This window comes from Sphaerodactylus townsendi, linkage group LG14 (genome assembly GCF_021028975.2).
Source record: "Sphaerodactylus townsendi isolate TG3544 linkage group LG14, MPM_Stown_v2.3, whole genome shotgun sequence".
NCBI lineage: Eukaryota > Metazoa > Chordata > Lepidosauria > Squamata > Sphaerodactylidae > Sphaerodactylus > Sphaerodactylus townsendi.
In genome coordinates this window covers 37,276,197-37,292,182 of record NC_059438.1, presented here as the reverse complement: position 1 = coordinate 37,292,182, position 15,986 = coordinate 37,276,197, and the positions used below count along the sequence as shown (strand labels likewise).

General features: G+C 46.4%; 2 protein-coding genes across 2 annotated transcripts in view; one reads left to right on the top strand and one right to left on the bottom strand.

Annotated features, from left to right (window-relative positions):
• IK (IK cytokine) overlaps positions 1-15,986 on the top strand; it is a 375,513-nt gene that overhangs the window by 124,570 nt on the left and 234,957 nt on the right. The window lies entirely within an intron of this gene.
• Positions 685-14,651, bottom strand: LOC125443437 (histidine--tRNA ligase, cytoplasmic-like). The gene is made up of 14 exons (XM_048515558.1): positions 14,480-14,651; positions 13,576-13,797; positions 11,657-11,740; positions 11,129-11,248; positions 10,662-10,757; positions 9,408-9,533; positions 8,752-8,859; positions 8,469-8,567; positions 8,091-8,184; positions 6,111-6,238; positions 5,785-6,027; positions 3,292-3,408; positions 2,874-3,020; positions 685-1,072 (listed from the first exon to the last, which is right to left on the bottom strand). Exons 2-14 carry the CDS (start codon positions 13,678-13,680, stop codon positions 1,016-1,018), a joined length of 1,524 nt encoding a protein of 507 aa, XP_048371515.1. The 5' UTR covers positions 13,681-13,797; positions 14,480-14,651; the 3' UTR covers positions 685-1,015.

Here is a 15,986-nt window from a genome sequence, read left to right as displayed (position 1 = left end):
TAACTAAGGCAAAAATCACGTGGCAAAATCACCAATTAGTAACCCCTCGCGGCACACACAAATAATTAGTAACCTACTGTCGGGAACCTGTGAGAACCTGCTGGATCCCACCTCTGCTTTCAGCCTTTCAAACATGACATGATGCAGTAAAGGCATAACTGTATTGGCTCTATGTCTCCAGTGCCCAGGCAGCTGTTAAGACTCTGAGCATGAGCCAAGCATTGCTGTCAAAGGCTAGGCAGTGCCATCTTTGAAAGAAGTGCTGCCTTCCAAACAGAGATGGGGACCTTTTCTATTGGGACGCCTCGACACTCACAGGGAAAAGGCCAGCCAGGCAGACCCGGCAGCTTGCCCTGCCACCACTCCGGTTGCCAGTCCCACTGACTAACTCTGGTTGGAGGCTGAAGCCGCCTTCTCCCTTTCGTGTATTATGGGGAGAAAGGGGATAGAAATTATAACCCCGGTTCACTGACTCAGCCCCTTGTGAATGTGCCTGAAGCGTTTACCAGAGCAAGGCAGGCGCTCTGACTCCCCTTGGAAATAACCGCTGCAAAGATGAGGGGGCCACCAAACGACAGACGGCTAATTACACCACTTTTCATGACTGCGTGCACAACACACTCACACTTTAGACTAGTCCCAGAGCTACTTCAGGTTCAGAAGCATGAGAGGGAACCACCACAGTAGGGGGAAAAGGAAGGATCTTGAGGCATCTTTATTAGTTTGGATACCCTAATTTGGATACCTTAATAACTCCTAGAGAGCTACAATATCCAGAAGAACAGGCTAACTTTTCATGAAAGCCAATATGGCCAGTAAACACAATTCTCAATGATAAATAGCAGAGTTAACCTGTTTCTGGAGACCAGGGTTCCTTTGGAAAAATGTGCCTGGTCACAGTGCAAAAGTCCAGACACCACTGATTGCAAATTTAGTCCCTTAAACACTAATGAATAACTCCAGGTGGATACCTGGACCGGCACACGACTGCCCAGATAAAATATAAAATGAAGAATTATTTCTCCAGTCTTTTCTTGATCTCCTCTATGAAGTTTTCCTTGGGAATATCAATCTGAAAAGAAAGCAACAAACATCAGACTGGGTGCGGTACATCAAAACAAAACAAAATCTGGCACTGAAGCCAATCAGACTGTATCTGACTTCAATCACAGTATCTCCCAAAAATGCTCTGAAGATGTCATGATATATTAAAAAAAGAAAGGTTCACAAAAGGTACATCTTCTAATCAGCAGAAGTTTGCCAACAGCAAGGCCAGAGACAGTAAGTCTAGGGCAAAGTAGCAGCAGCTGACCTTTAACATGATTGGTGAGTTCAACTGTGACTCTAGACCAATGAGAGGCTGTTGCCGGGGCAGAGGAAAAGTATCCTTGTTGGATGTATAATAAGCAATGCATTGTATATGCTAAGTTCAGTGACTGAGTCTAAGTTCATTAAGTCTAGTTCAGTGTGTGTTCACTTTGTTCTTGCTGAAGAGTTCTGTATAGTTTTATAGTCTTGTATAGCATAGACTTGTGTAACCTTGCAACTGCTAAAGTAAAATTTTCCTATGGAAAGAACATCTTGCGTGGAGAGTAATCTTTTCCAAGTGTGGTAGGAGGCTGCAGAGAGTGCAAGAAGACTATAGACCTTCTCTCTTAGAGACAAGAGCATGGCTTACCACGCTCAAATTTTGGCTGCGCATCTGTTTCAACCGCGATGCAGCCTCCTTGTCATATAAAGCCCTCAAGACTTCTTGTCACTCGGAATGGTGGGGCATTATAGAAACAAAAATTAACAAATTAGGCTATTCTTAGGATTATCTGGCCATGCTACCATCTAAAGAGACTTTTCAACTTCTGAAGAGAAGGCTGTTTGACCAGGAACATCAGATCCTACTTGAAAAGGCTTCCAGGACTTGTTCTCCTTTAGCTCTAGGTATCACCTACATTGGTAATAAGGGGGCTCAATACCTGCACCAGATAACCGTGCCCAGGCTCCGTAGAGCAATGATGTTGGCCCATTGCAATGCCCTTCCATCAGCCGTATCAACAGGGAGATTCACTAAAACCCCTTACCGTCAAAGGCTATGCATATACAACAGGAATTGTGTTGACTCTATAGACCATATTTTACTTTATTGTCCACTTTACACAGTACCCAGAGTCAAATACTTGCCACCCCCGCTATTCAAAAAAGAGTATGCATCTGACTTGCAAAAGATTACCTTTCTGTTGGACAGCCCCAGTAGTGATGCAAACGATGCAGTCACCAAATTTTTGGATTTGTATATAAAACAGCGCTTTAGGAGCAAATCCTGAACATCAGCCTCTCTACCTGTACATTTATTTTAGCTTCCCTCTACTTGGTTAAGTGGATCTGTGGATATGATGTTGTTATGCCAATAAAGGTTCTTTGTTGTTGTGACCTTCTCATCTTACCAGAGTAGCTCCACTTTAAACTCTGCTGATAGAAGATTATCACAGAGATCTTTCAAAAATTCTGGGGCCATTCTCTGAAACTCTAACCCAGGGTGCCGTTTGTTACAAGGGCTGGATATGACATGTGACTCAAGCAGGCCCAGGGGATAGGGTGGCTGCCTCAGCAGGCCCCAAAACAGTGTGGGGTGTATGTGTGTTCATGCCTGGACTGGCAAGCCTCCAGTGGGATGGTTGCCTTGAGAAGGTGTATCAGGCCCACAAGCCAGCTGAGGCAACTCCCTACTTGCTCCTGATCTGGCCTGATGAGTCAAGTGGGCTTCCCAGGTCAGATTGGGAGGGAGGGGAGTTCACCTCAGCTGGCTCAAGGGTCTGCTATGCCCCCTCAAGGGGCTGGATCCACCTCCCAGTCCACACATTTGACACTGCTGCTCTAACCTCTTTTCTTGTGGCAACATCCCGCAGTTTGACCACTCCGTCGTTCATCTCCTGCTGTCCAATGATGACTACAAGCGGGATTCCGGTTTCCTCACAATACTGCAACTGGTTCAGTAGCTTGGGGTTCTTCTTATAGGACATTTCTGCCTTTAAAAAGGTCACAATAAAGGGAAGAGTCAAACATTCACACTGCGTGGGAACGCCAATCACAAGCATGTAGGACAGACCAACCAAGGGAGAGGGGCTCTGTCTTTGGATCAGAGGCTCCGTTTGCTTTGAGCTCCGGACCCTCAGCATTCATGAAACAGGTGGGAGAGGCTGGTGGGCCACCTCCTTGTACTTCAGGTGCATGTTACATTACATTACATGTTACATTACATGTTACATTACATTAACTCCAGCAGCTCAGCATTACTACCTTGATGCCGGCACCCCAGAGTGCATTGATGAGCTTCATTCTCTCAGTGAGGAAATTCCTCTGAGCAGTTGCCACCAGCACTTGTGTCTCCTTCATGCGGATCTTCTCCTTGGACATCTCGGGGGAAGGGGGAGAAGCTCATTAAAGCCACTCAAAATAGATGACAGGATTTGCAACCCAAGCCACATTCCAGTTCACTTGAAATTCTACAGTCATTTTTAAGCGTTGGATATAGCTATGATTTCGGTCTATGACCGTAAATAAAATCATACGCTTGAAATTCTAGGATGGAAGCCAGTTCCTTTTCACTGAAGCCAAGGGGAGTTCCGATCCAAACAAGGGTCTGTCGTGAATCCCACTAAAAAAAAATCAGGGAGGAAAAAGACAGTCCCCTTCTCCTCCATTTTTCCCAAGTAGGGTTACCACCACGCACAAGAAGGTGCGAAGTCGGATCTTGGAAGATGACTCACCTAAAGACTGGTTTCAAAAGAAGGTGGGGAGTCCACAGCACAGAAGGCTGTGCATGTGTGTATCTAAAATAGCATCAAGTCATAGCTGATTTGTGGAAACCCTGTTGGATTTTCAAGGCAAGAAGTTTGACAGAGGTGGTTGGCCATCGCCTTTCTCTTCATAGCGAACTTGAATTCCTTGGAGCTTGGACTCCCAACTAAACACTCCCCAAGTCTGACACTGCTTAGCTGCCAAAATCTGATGAGATGAGCTAGTCTAGGCCAGGGGTCTGCAACCTGCAGCTCTCCAGATGTTCATGGACTACAATTCCCATCAGTCCCTGCCAGCTGGCAGGGACTGATGGGAATTGTAGTCCATGAACATTTGGAGAGCTGCAGGTTGCAGAACTCTGCTCTAGGCCATCCTTTACATTTCCAGTATGATGAATGTCAGATGCCTTTTGTAAAACTCAGTTTCACCTCTAAAGAAGTTAGTCATCCATTTTTACTTTATTCTCCAAATTGTATTAGGAATACCATAATCCAGGACAGTGACAATTATGTTGGTAGTTGTATGTGGGTACGTGGGGGGTATTTAAAAGCGGGGAAACAAAACCAGTTGTAAGAGGTTAGGCCTAGACACAAACAGTCAGTGTGTGTCAATGGCCATTGGCTTAGAAGTTTCCCCCCAAAAAAGATTAGCCAGATTTACAGATCTGTTGATGGCTTCAAGCCACGTTAAGTAAATGGAACTTTTGAGTTCAGACTATTGACTGCCTAGCGCAGTGGTTCTCAACCTGTGGGTCGGGACCCCTTTGGGGGTCGAACGACCTTTTCACGGGGTCACCTAAGACTCTCTGCATCAGTGTTCTCCATCTATAAAATGGATAAATGTTAGGGTTGGGGGTCACCACAACATGAGGAACGGTATTAAAGGGTTGAGAAGGTTGAGAACCACTGGTCTAGCGGGAACAGACCCCTAGCCTCATCCTAATGCATGGGTGTTTGGCCTTTGAAGAACCATGTGGACTGTAAGACTGATTTAGTACAAACATGGCAGACAAGCGGTGAAAAAGAGGCGGTAAAACAAAGTCGTTTTCGAAAATCTTCTAACAGCCCAGTGGTTTCACTTCCGTGCCCTTCCCAGCATATTCTTTGGCATCAGGAACATTAATGTCCGGGATTTCCATTTCTAATACAGCCAGAATCAGGCAGCTGTTCCCTATACGTTCTTGTTCTCCTTTTAAGAAGATGCACCAGCTGCCACTTATTATACAAACCGTGGCCCTGATGAAAACGTAGCCAACAGTTTAATCAAACATCTCTCTAATGCCATGCTGATCCCTTAGAAGATCAAAAGCAGAACGGAATATAACATTCATTATATTAATAATGAACCTAAGAGCACTTTCGTGGGTGTCAGCCCAACTGTCGAGACCTAAGTCGGATTCTGAGGAGACCCGACATCTTTTCCCCTTTTACAGAGCTGCCCGCCCGCATAATACAGATGGGACTGCAAATGTCAGAGTGCCCTCTAGTGGTCAGAAAAGAACTCTAGTCATTTATGTAGCTTTGATCATTTCCAAAACTGATGATTAATCCTAATTATAGGGCTGCAATACACCCAAACCGACCTATTTATTCTACAAAACATTTATACTGCAGCTTTTTCTGAAGACGCAAGATAATAAAACCAACACAATAACCCCATTAACAGCTACAGCTGATTTAGACATCCTTAAAATACACAGAAGTCCTTTAAAGTCACCTACTGCTTCGTTCGTCTCTCCTTCCGCTCCAAAGACTCTCTGAAATAAGATACCTTTACATGCACGACAGAGGACAGAAAGTGATGGTGCCCTCCACACCACCTCTGGTTTCAGTGTCATCACAGCTCTTTTCCTACATAACCTCGACATGGGTTATACTTTCAGGAATCTGTACTGATAAGTAATGGAATCAGTGATTGGGCTCATTGTCTCAAGACTCCATGGACTCCAGGTATGATGGTCCCCTGCCCCCAGGGGGCGCTGCAGGGCCTTACCTCAAGCTTCTGCTCGATGACGGAGAAGAGCCTTTCCACACCGATGCTGACTCCTACGCAGGGCACCTTTTGCCCCTTTGGATCAAACGTTGCCACCAGCCCATCGTAGCGCCCACCTCCAGCCACGCTGTCCACGGGGGGATGCTCCTTGCAGTGGCCGTTCGGCTGGCGCAGCAGGACAGCCTCGTAGATCACCCCGCTGTAGTAATCTAGGCCGCGAGCCAGACTCAAGTCCAAGGAGACCTGCAGCACAAACCACGTTAGCCGAAAGAAGCTGCAGGAACAAGGGAGGCTCAAGGCAAGCCTTCTGCAGAAGCCCAACACACCTGGTCTCTGACGCCGAACAAGGTCAGATACTCAAAGAGCAGCTTCATCTCCTCCAGCCCTTCCACGGCCTGCTGACTCTTGGACAGCTTTGGATCCTGGCAGAGCTGATGAATCAGACGCTCTCCCCCTGCAGAAGAGATGTACACATGGAGGGGGAGATGGTGTTAGCTGCCAGGGTCCAAAAATGTACCTTACATCAAGCCAGACCACTGATTTTTCTGAATGGCTGCATTGCTTCGGGCTCTCAGTCTGAGCAAGGTCTTTCTGCACACCTGCTGCCAGAGAGACTTTAGAACTACAGATGTCTCTTTGACATTTTTCTTTCATGTAAGGAACTTGTTTTTCTATCCAGTAAGTGGCTGACAATTGGGGTGCTGTGAAGTGTAGAGAATGCTGCTAGAACATGGCCATACAGCCCGGAAACCACACAGCACCCCAGTGATTCTGGCTGTGAAAGCCTTTGACAATACATTGGCTTACAATTGCCTTCCCTTTCCCCCTTTCCTCCACAACAAGCATCTTGTGAGTTTTGAAAGGACTGTGACCAGCCCAAGGTCACCCAGCACTGTAGGAGTGGGGAAATAAACCTGGTTCACCAGATTAGTCTGCTTCTCATGTGGAGAAGTGGGGAATTGAAAATGGTCCTCCAGATTAAAGTCCACCACTCTTAACCACCACACCGTGCTGGCTCAGGCAAGCTGCGAACCTCCCTGAGGTGTAGGACCCATGCCAAGAAGAGAAGTAAAGGTAGCTCTTTTTGGGGTGCTGTGTGGTTTCCGGGCTGTATGGCCGTGTTCTAGCAGCATTCTCTCCTGACGTTTCGCCTGCATCTGTGACTGGCATCTTCAGAGGATCTCTGAAGTCAGGAGAGAATGCTGCTAGAACACGGCCATACAGCCCGGAAACCACACAGCACCCCAGTGATTCCAGCCGTGAAAGCCTTCGACAATACGTAGCTCTTTTTGTTTGATTGTAGTTGTGAATATAACTCTCCATAAGCCATGGAGTGAATATCATTGCTGTAACTGTGTCAGGAGGCCTGTTATTATGGGTTTTACTTTTGCTGCTTTCTAAATGCACAGGGGTGGTGGTGGAGGAATGGGTTAAATGCATTTCTAACTGTCTTTCTACTGCTTCTGTAGGATGTTATGCAGTACCAGGTGGTGCCCAAGGTCACTGCCTGACCATCTCATGTTATCTTTCTTATGGTAACTTTAAGGCACGCTTTCCCAGGCTGGGAGGTGCAAGTTGTTTTAACTATTGGGTTTTGCGCGGCCAATTCTCAGTGCTGGCTTTGACCAGGGAAGATCCAACACTATTAAAAACTACTGTTCTTCAACAAGAGTTGGCGTGTGTTTTTGGGATTCTGACATTAAGCCAGTAAGTCACTGGGGATTGAACATGGCATCTTCCACATGCAAACTGTAAATGCTACCCACGGAGTCACAGCTCCTTTTTGGTTCTACTTGTCTCAAACCAGTTCATAGCTACTGCGCCTTTGCTGAATCCAATATGCTTTGGACTTCCTGGGAGCCAGTGTGGTGTGTTTAAAGTAGGAAGGTTCCTGATAGCCAGCGTGGTGCAGGGTTGACAGCAGGTGGACTTCCTGACAGCCAGTGTGGTGTAGTGGTTAAGAGCAGGTGGACTCTAATCTGAAGAACAGGGTCTGATTCCCCACTCCTCCCCTTGAGTGGCAGAGGCTTATCTGGTGAACCAGATTTGTTTTCCCACTTCAACACTCCTGCTGGGTAATCTTGGACTCGTCATAGTTCTCTCTGAACACTCTCAGCTCCACCTACCTCACAAGGTGTCTGTTGTGGGGAGAGGAAAGTAAAGGAGAAGAAAGGGAGGTATAAATCCAAACTCTTCCTCCTTCTTTTCTGGAAATCCATGGGCATGCAGGACTGGGAAGGGAGCCTGGCAACATTCTCAACCAGTCTGGCTGCCTCGTTCAACCTTGTGCCTGCACTGAAACTTACCAGAGAGCTGAACGTAGTGGCCGATAATCTCTGCAGCCTCAGGCAGAATCCCCCTCTCGTGAACCATCTCCGTTTTCACTTCCTCCCAGCTCATCTGCGGAAGAGTCAGGAGATTGCAAATTTCAGAATCGCCATCACTGTGGCAAGTGGTTCCAAACAAAGCAGCTCACAGACATCTCTTTGTTAGCCACACAACCCTACAGTGGACGATTTAGCTCTGCAGACAGAGGTGTGGTAAAGGCAGGGTGAGTTCTGACCAGCCAAAGCTGATATAAAATTAAGCAATTCACTTGTTTGGTGCATACCCTATGAATTCATGGCTGAGATGTGCTAAGTCACAGTCAAGCCTTAAAAAAACTGGACTGAAGATCCTTTTACCTTGCCCAGTTTGTCGAGAGAGGAGCAAGCTGCTTCAAACCGAGCATCAGAAACACCACATGTGTCAAAGATCCCCTTCAAAATGCGTCTGTCATTAATCTGGGGTTAAAAAGAAGAATGTTCAACAGAAACCATGAAAGAACTCACTGATACATGGAACCACCTTAGCATCCCCCTTTTTAAATATCTTGAATTGGATTGTTCCAATTCTTGTTCCCTTCAGGCTTCGTGGGCCCACTGTGGCCAAGAGAAAGGGACAGGGAAGACCCACAAGCTCTCTTACTTTGATAAGGAACTCTCCACACTGCAAGGCACTCAAGATCTCATGCATGATTTTCAGGCACTCTGCATCAGGGATCATTGGATCGTATTGGCCAGCAATGTCAAAATCCTGTGAGAGAGAAGGCAGCCATCAAAATCCTAAAAGTGCTACCTGGACAGGAGAACCATGTTGGCTGGGATATGTAGCACATAGCTCCTGTCTCCCAGCAGTACAAAGAGACAGAAGATCTATTTCTTTCCTAACCAACCAGCAGCAGTGGCCTAGTGGTTAAGAGCAGGTGCACTCTAAAATGGAGGAACTGGGTTTGATTCCCCACTCTGCCACCTGAGCTGTGGAGGCTTATCTGGGGAATTCAGATTAGCCTGTGCACTCCAACACACGCCAGCTGGGTGACCTTGGGCTAGTCACAGTTCTTCTGAGCTCTCTCAGCCTCACCTACCTCACAGGGTGCTTGCTGTGAGGGGGGAAGGGAAAGGAGTTTGTTAGCCCCTTTGAGTCTCCTTAAAGGAGAGAAAGGGTGGGATATAAATCCAATTCTTATTCTTCTTTCTTCCACTGCTCATGTACATTTTCCTCCATGAATACTTCAGCCTCCAATCTGAGCTTCAAAGCCAAAAGAAACACACAACACTCCTTTTGCTCTGAGAAATACTCACACACTGGTAGAACTCCCGGTAGCGCCCTTTTGATATGGACGGATTGTCACGCCTGTAGACTTTGGCAATATGGTACCGCTTAAAATTGGTGATTTTGTTCATAGCCAAATATCGGGCAAATGGCACCTGAGAAAGAGGGTCAAGGAGAGTCACCCAAAGAACGAGCACAGAAGCCTGAAGACGGCCATCATGTTTAGAAGTAGGATACTCCAAGAATATTTTGGAAGAATAAGCCTCGCTTTGTGCCATACATGCCGCTCTCCGATCCATATCTCCAGTGGTGGGATCCAAAAATTTTAATAACAGGTTCCGATGGTGGTGGGATTCAAACAGTGGCACCGCCGCACACACGCACCTCCAGTCCCTATTGGGCAGGGAGGTTGCTTAGTAACCCCTTCTCGGCACTCAGAAAAAATTAGTAACCACTTCTAGAGAAGTGGTGAGAACTGGTTGGATCCCACCTCTGCATATCTCCCCTTGCCCTCGTCCAAGCTGTTCTTTATTGGGAGAGCCAATCACAGATTCCCAGTATTGCAACTGGTACTTCAGCCCTGAGACAGTGAGCATCTCTACAAACCTGGCAGATCTGGTCAGTTTTTATCATTTTCCTAAAACTTAGTGTGGCGGGAACAAGACTGCCTTCTTTAGGAACAGTGCTGAAAAGGGCCAGGACTGCCACAGGGTAGACCAGAGGTCTGCAACCTGCGGCTCTCCAGATGTTCATGGACTACAAATCCCATCAGCCCCTGCGAGGGGCTGATGGGAATTGTAGTCCATGAGCATCTGGAGAGCCACAGGTTGCAGACCCCTGGGGTATACAGTGAGTGGTCCGTATGTTCTATGAATCTTCCTAACAAAGCAGCCCCTCCCCCTCGTCCCCTGTTGAAGGAGCTCACTTGGAAGAATGCCCAGTTTGAAGTGTGCTAGCCCCCAGAACGTGTAAGATTGAAAAGCCCAACTTCAGAAATGTACAAGCACCCAGAGTGAACTGTGAGACAACAGTCAGTAATGTGCTTCCTGTAACTATCACCCCCTCAAATGCCCCCCCCAAAGGCCCCCCCCCCCATCATCTTCAATGGCAGCCTCATTTAAAACTCATCATAGAAATAAATCACCCGGCTGGCCAATGTCGCAAGACTGTCTTCTCTAGGGTTGACTGCAAGTGGCTCATCCAAACCCACAGTCTCATCCAAAACGGTGAGCACAGCACCCTCTACAAAGATCTTCTCTAATAAGGGACTTCTGGTAGGATACAGTCAAGTCATAGCGAAGAGACAGCATCTCGCCGCCTTGATCTTTCAGGTCATACACCAGCTTCGACTCCTCCCAATGACCGTCCAGCAACAGGTCCTTGGGGGGGAAAAGAAAAAGCTATGCGGTACTATCTTGGCTTACATTGAGCTGTGTTTAAAATAAGAGCGGGGGGAGTTTTGTGTGTCCGAAATGAATGGCTCATTTTCCTCTTCCTCTTTACTCTCGTCGCATTAACGCAAGCAGCAGCTGCCTTCTAGTCGGTTAACACAGCTGCTCCATAGAAATCTGGAGGGAGCCTGCCTAAACCGTTACCAGGTGGCCCTATGGAAACAGACACTGTGGAATTCGGGGAAAAGAAAGCACCAACATGAGGATGGCAGCCTTCTGCAGAAACAGGCCTGAGTGTCTTCCCCTGTGTGGGAGCCAGCTGCCCTGCCAACGGCACAAGGAGCCCTGACTCTCCTCACCCTCAGCTCAAACACAGGGGTGTCTATCGTGACCGCTCCGTGACGCTTGAAGCAGCTGATGATGGTGCCGAAGATCTCCTCCCGGATGGCCATCTGCTTGGGGCTAAAATCCCTGGTGCCCTGAAAGTACAAACAGAGACCAAATTGGAGTTTTAGGGAAAGCAGTTATAAAAATAAAACTCAATAAAATTTACACCGTTGCAATAGCGGTGGCAGCCAACAACTGAAGAGTTTCCAGCTGCGTCAGTTGAGCACGGACTATCTGGCAGAAGGCCAAAGAGCTTGCAAGGAGAATCAAGCACTGCGGAATATAATAGGGAGTGATTGGAAGAGAGGATAAAATTGGAAAAAGCAGCCAACAAAGCGTGTGGGGGAAAAAGGCTGCATCCTACGTGGGAAATTGCAGGATCCTCTTGAGGGAAAAGAGGGCAGCTTGTTCCAGGGGAGCCAATCACCGCTTCAAGGGGGCTCAGAAAAAAAGGAAGCGGCACAAGTAGACCCAGATGGGCAGCTGAGATGGTGTGTTACCTTGGGAGTTTTGAGAATGAGATTTGTCTTCCCCGCTTCGGCTTGCAGTTGGTGTGATGGCTGATTTGCTGCTTCTTCAGTGACCTAGGAGAAGATCAAACAGATGTGATGAATGGAAGGGAAAAAATGAGCCTCCACGCCCCCATTATCACCATACCGTACAGCTGTTCTGCAAATTCAAACCTACACCCCCCTGTTTGCATCAGAGACTTTAAAAACTTGATCGGAAAGAACACTGGATCTGAGAAGCAACTATATTTCCTTCTAGGAACCACAGTCAAAACATTCTAGAATTTTTAATATCATATTACCTGAAGATCAACAGTAATGACTATAATAAATTCAAAACTCAGGAAATATCTTGGAAAAACTGGGAAATATATATTAAAAACAGATACGAACTATAATATTATATTGTTGAAACATTCTGATGGTGAACTTAATTTTTTTTTTCTTCCCTTTCCCTGTAACGGGAATGATATAAAAGCAAATGTGAGTGCAAAATAATTGCAGTAAATACAGATATTACTTATATATGATACGAACTTGTATGAAGATAAATGTTGAAGAGTTTGGGGGGAAGTCTCCTATATCACTACTTACATTTTTTTTTCTCATTTTTCCTTCTTTTCTTCCTTCTTCCTTTTCTTTTTGTTTTTTTTCTAAATTCTATTTTCTGAATACTTCTCACTATCTAGCTATAGGTTATAGCCAAATATGTAAACTATGAAATTTGTTTTCTTTCAGTAGAGTATAATAAGGAGACTGTAATAATGGAGAAGAGAATACTACTGTATATAAGCAGAAATAAGTGGTTTGAATGAAACCATAGCAAGATGGGTCTAGGTTCCCTTTTCTTTTTCACTTTCTTCTTCTGTAACAAGTCGGGTTGATACAGACTTAAACTTTGTAATGTATGACTATATGACTATATTTTAAAAAATAAAAATATTTGGAAAAAAAAAACATTCTAGAATTTAATGGTAAACTAGGGAACAAATATATATATATATTGGAAGAGACTTGTTTCATACATTCAAGATTGTGATGGCAACTAATGAAAAGACTTGGCCCTGATTTAGCTAAAGTAGGGGTATCAAACTCAATCGCACAGGGGGCCAAAACTCAAAAGCAACCCTTTAGGTTGCAGGCGGAACAGGACAAACATTTATTGAACAGACTAAAACTAAACATTTTTTGAACATTAATATACATCGAAACACAGGATATAATTCCAAAATAAATAAAAACTGGTGTCTCAGTTGCTGGGCTGGAAAGAGAGGCTGCCGTGGGCTCCCCTTCTCCCCCAGTAGCCCAGACGCCAGATAAACTGGTGTCTGGGCTGCTGGGGCAGAGGGGCTGCTCTCGGCCCCTCTTCCCAGCCCAACAGCAGGGATGCCAGAGAAACAGGTGTCTCAGTTGCTGGGCTGGAAAGAGAGGCTGCCGTGGACTCCCCTTCTCGCCCAACAGCCAGAGAAACTGGTATCTTGGCTGCTGGGGCCGAGGGCTGCCGTGGGCTCCCCTTCTTGCCCAGCAGCCCAGATGCCAGAGAAACTGGAGTCTTGGCTGTGGGCAGAGGGGCTGCCCTCGGCCCCTCTTCCCAGCCCAACAGCAGGGACACCAGAGAAACTGGTGTCCCAGCTGCTGGGCTGGACAGAGGGGCTGCCGTGCGCTCCCCTTCCTTTCCCTTCTGAAGTCTTCACTATTTTCAATTCTTTCCACGTTAATTAACATGTGAAATTATTTTTACTTTTAGCCCAACAGTGTGATTTTTTTACCTATTTGGCATCCCAGACATTTTATCAGCAAATAATTTTTAAAAGAAATTTAAATACTGTTCAGAATTTGTATTTTCAGATGAAACATAAAAAAAATTGGGAAGTCCATAATGGGAAAAAGTTTGGGTAAATGAGAAGCACCTGATTTTGTAGATGAACAGAGAAGGCCCTTAGAACAGAAAACCTTATCGCGAGGCGCGGGTTCTTGCGGGAAACCCTAGTGAGGAGGGGGCGGATCCAGTACATGATGAAGAGCTGTCACGATCAAGTTCAGAAGCTGTAGTTCCTTACTGCAGGACAAATCAGGTCTCCAAAAACCAACTTTAAAGAGCTTTCTGCATTCTAATCTGCAGTAGAAACAGCCTGGAGAGAGAAAGACAAGTAAAAAAGAAATTCCTTAATCTGAGAAAAATCTTTGGCATTGCACTAGGAACCCTCACAAGAGCAAGCCTGGAAAGACATAGAATGCAACTACAGACACTGTTAACAAATCTGGAATCAGGATACAACCCCAGAGTGCTTAAGGATTTATGTAGAACTTATATAAAGCCTTGTTGACACGTTGAACTGTGGAAAATGCCACAAAACTCCTGTTGATTTGTGCTGCAACAGGCTATCAGTGCTGCCACTCTTGGATCAATATAGGACCTAAGTGTGTGCTATTATTATTTATTTCACTGCATCCCATATTTCTTCCCAAGAGGGCAGCCCAGTGTACTCTCTTTCTCCTTTGCTTTTATCTGAACAACCCTGTGAGGTGGATTAGAAAGAGAAATGGTTACTGCGCTAACAATTCAAGAGGTGTCAATTCGTTGCAACAAAAATCAATTCGAGTTTGAAGACTACGAGGTTAAAACACACACAACTCTAGATACATTTTGGTGGACAAGACTTCACCTTGTGGGGTCCAACGTTGAAGACCAAGTTTGAACCCAGATCTCCCAGTACTGTAACACGCCAGTTCTCACACTTATTTAGTGCCCCTTACAACCACCCGGCAAGGTAGGACAAAGGCAAGCATAACTGAAATAAGTACACGGAATACCCTGTTAAGCCACTGAGGGTGGAAGGCGTTGGGTTGCTTAGAGACCACCTACTGACTTCATGGACAGTTCAGGATTTGAAGAAGGAATTTCGTATAAGCAGCTCTGCCCATCTTCTTCCTCCAAGCCCCTCTTGCCTGGGCCTCCCAGAGCAAACTCTCTTCGTAAGCCAACGAGATTTCGGCTAGAGTGGACACTACCCCACCGGAAATTCTACCCCTTTATCGGAAACACGCGCGCTCTCCGCGTGCGCGAGGCTTTGGTTGCCGTAGAAACAGGTCAGCTTGTCCGGCGCGCTTAATGACGTATTGGGAGTGCGCGACGGTTTCTGTTTCCGCGACTCTTCTGAGACAAGATGGCGTCGGGCAGCGGGGTAGGTGATGGGATCGGGGTTTTTTAAAGGGGGGGTTGAAAAGTTCGTGACGGGTCTTTGTTGGTTGGGGGGAGCGGGGCTGCGGGGCCCGCCAGGCCTCCTTTGCGGCGACGAGGACCTGCTCAGTCGCCCCTGAGGGTGGCAGATCCAAATTCTTCCTTCTTTTGGTTGCCCAAGTGGTCGAGCAGCAGCCCCAGGGCCGCAATAACAACCCTGAACGTCTTATTCTCAAGTCAGGTTTCTTCAGTGCTCCGTCTTCCTCTCTGTAGCATGGCAGGGGTGCTGTAGGGAGAGCTAGGGATACCAGCCTCTAGGTGGGACCTGGGGATACCCCAGAATGGCAGGCCATCTCCAGACTACAGAAATCAGCTCCCCTGGAGAAAAATTGATGCTTTGGAGGATGGACTGGAGGTTCCTGTCCTCCCCAGGCTCCATCCCCAAATCTCCAGGAGTTTCTCAACCTGGATCTGGCAATCCTACCCGCTCATCCTCTGCCCATGACCAGGGGGCACCATAGCGAGGATGTATCTGATGGGCAACTTTGAGACTTAGGGTCCATCCGGACATGCATTGGGTTTGTGATTTTTAAGCCACATTGTGTCTGTAGTTTTTCCTTAGTTCCATTTTAGGAGTACTCCATGAATTTATTTCTCAAGAGCAAGCAACCTAGAGCCCCCAGTGCACATGTGTTTCAGCTCATGCCACTTTTAGTTTTTATGGAGTGGAACTTTTTTGGCAGGAGTATGAAGTAAGCTAGTTGTGCAGTTCTAAGGATTTGATTGGCCTATTGAGCCATCTGCTGTATTTTAGGTGTCTTCACTCACCCTGTTTGTTTTGTTGATTTTGGTTCACTTGTGTCTCAGAGGTGGGGCCAAAGTAATCCTGATTTGTCTTGAGGTCATTAGTGGAGCTGTAGTGAAGTGGTTCCCAAACTTCTTGAAGGGTGGCTTTTGGGGGGGTGGGAGAGACACACATTCTTCTAAGCATATTGTGACTTTTGGGTTGCAACATAAAATGAAAATCCCACGTTATCGTCTTCTAAATAAGCGTATAGGTTGTTCTCCCCATTAATAGATGTTATAAATGTACGGCTTTACTAAGCATCAGGCTGCATTTTATAACTGTTTTGCATGCTG

Coding starts and splice junctions, on each gene's coding strand:
- LOC125443437 (XM_048515558.1), bottom strand. CDS start 13,680: ATGTACTGGATCCGCCCCCTCCTCACTAGGGTTTCCCGCAAGAACCCG. Junction 10,758..11,128: donor CCCCTGTGTTTGAGCTGAGG/GTGAGGAGAGTC, acceptor TTCCCCCCCAAG/GACCTGTTGCTGGACGGTCA. Junction 8,860..9,407: donor ACCGGGAGTTCTACCAGTGT/GTGAGTATTTCT, acceptor TCTCTCTCACAG/GATTTTGACATTGCTGGCCA.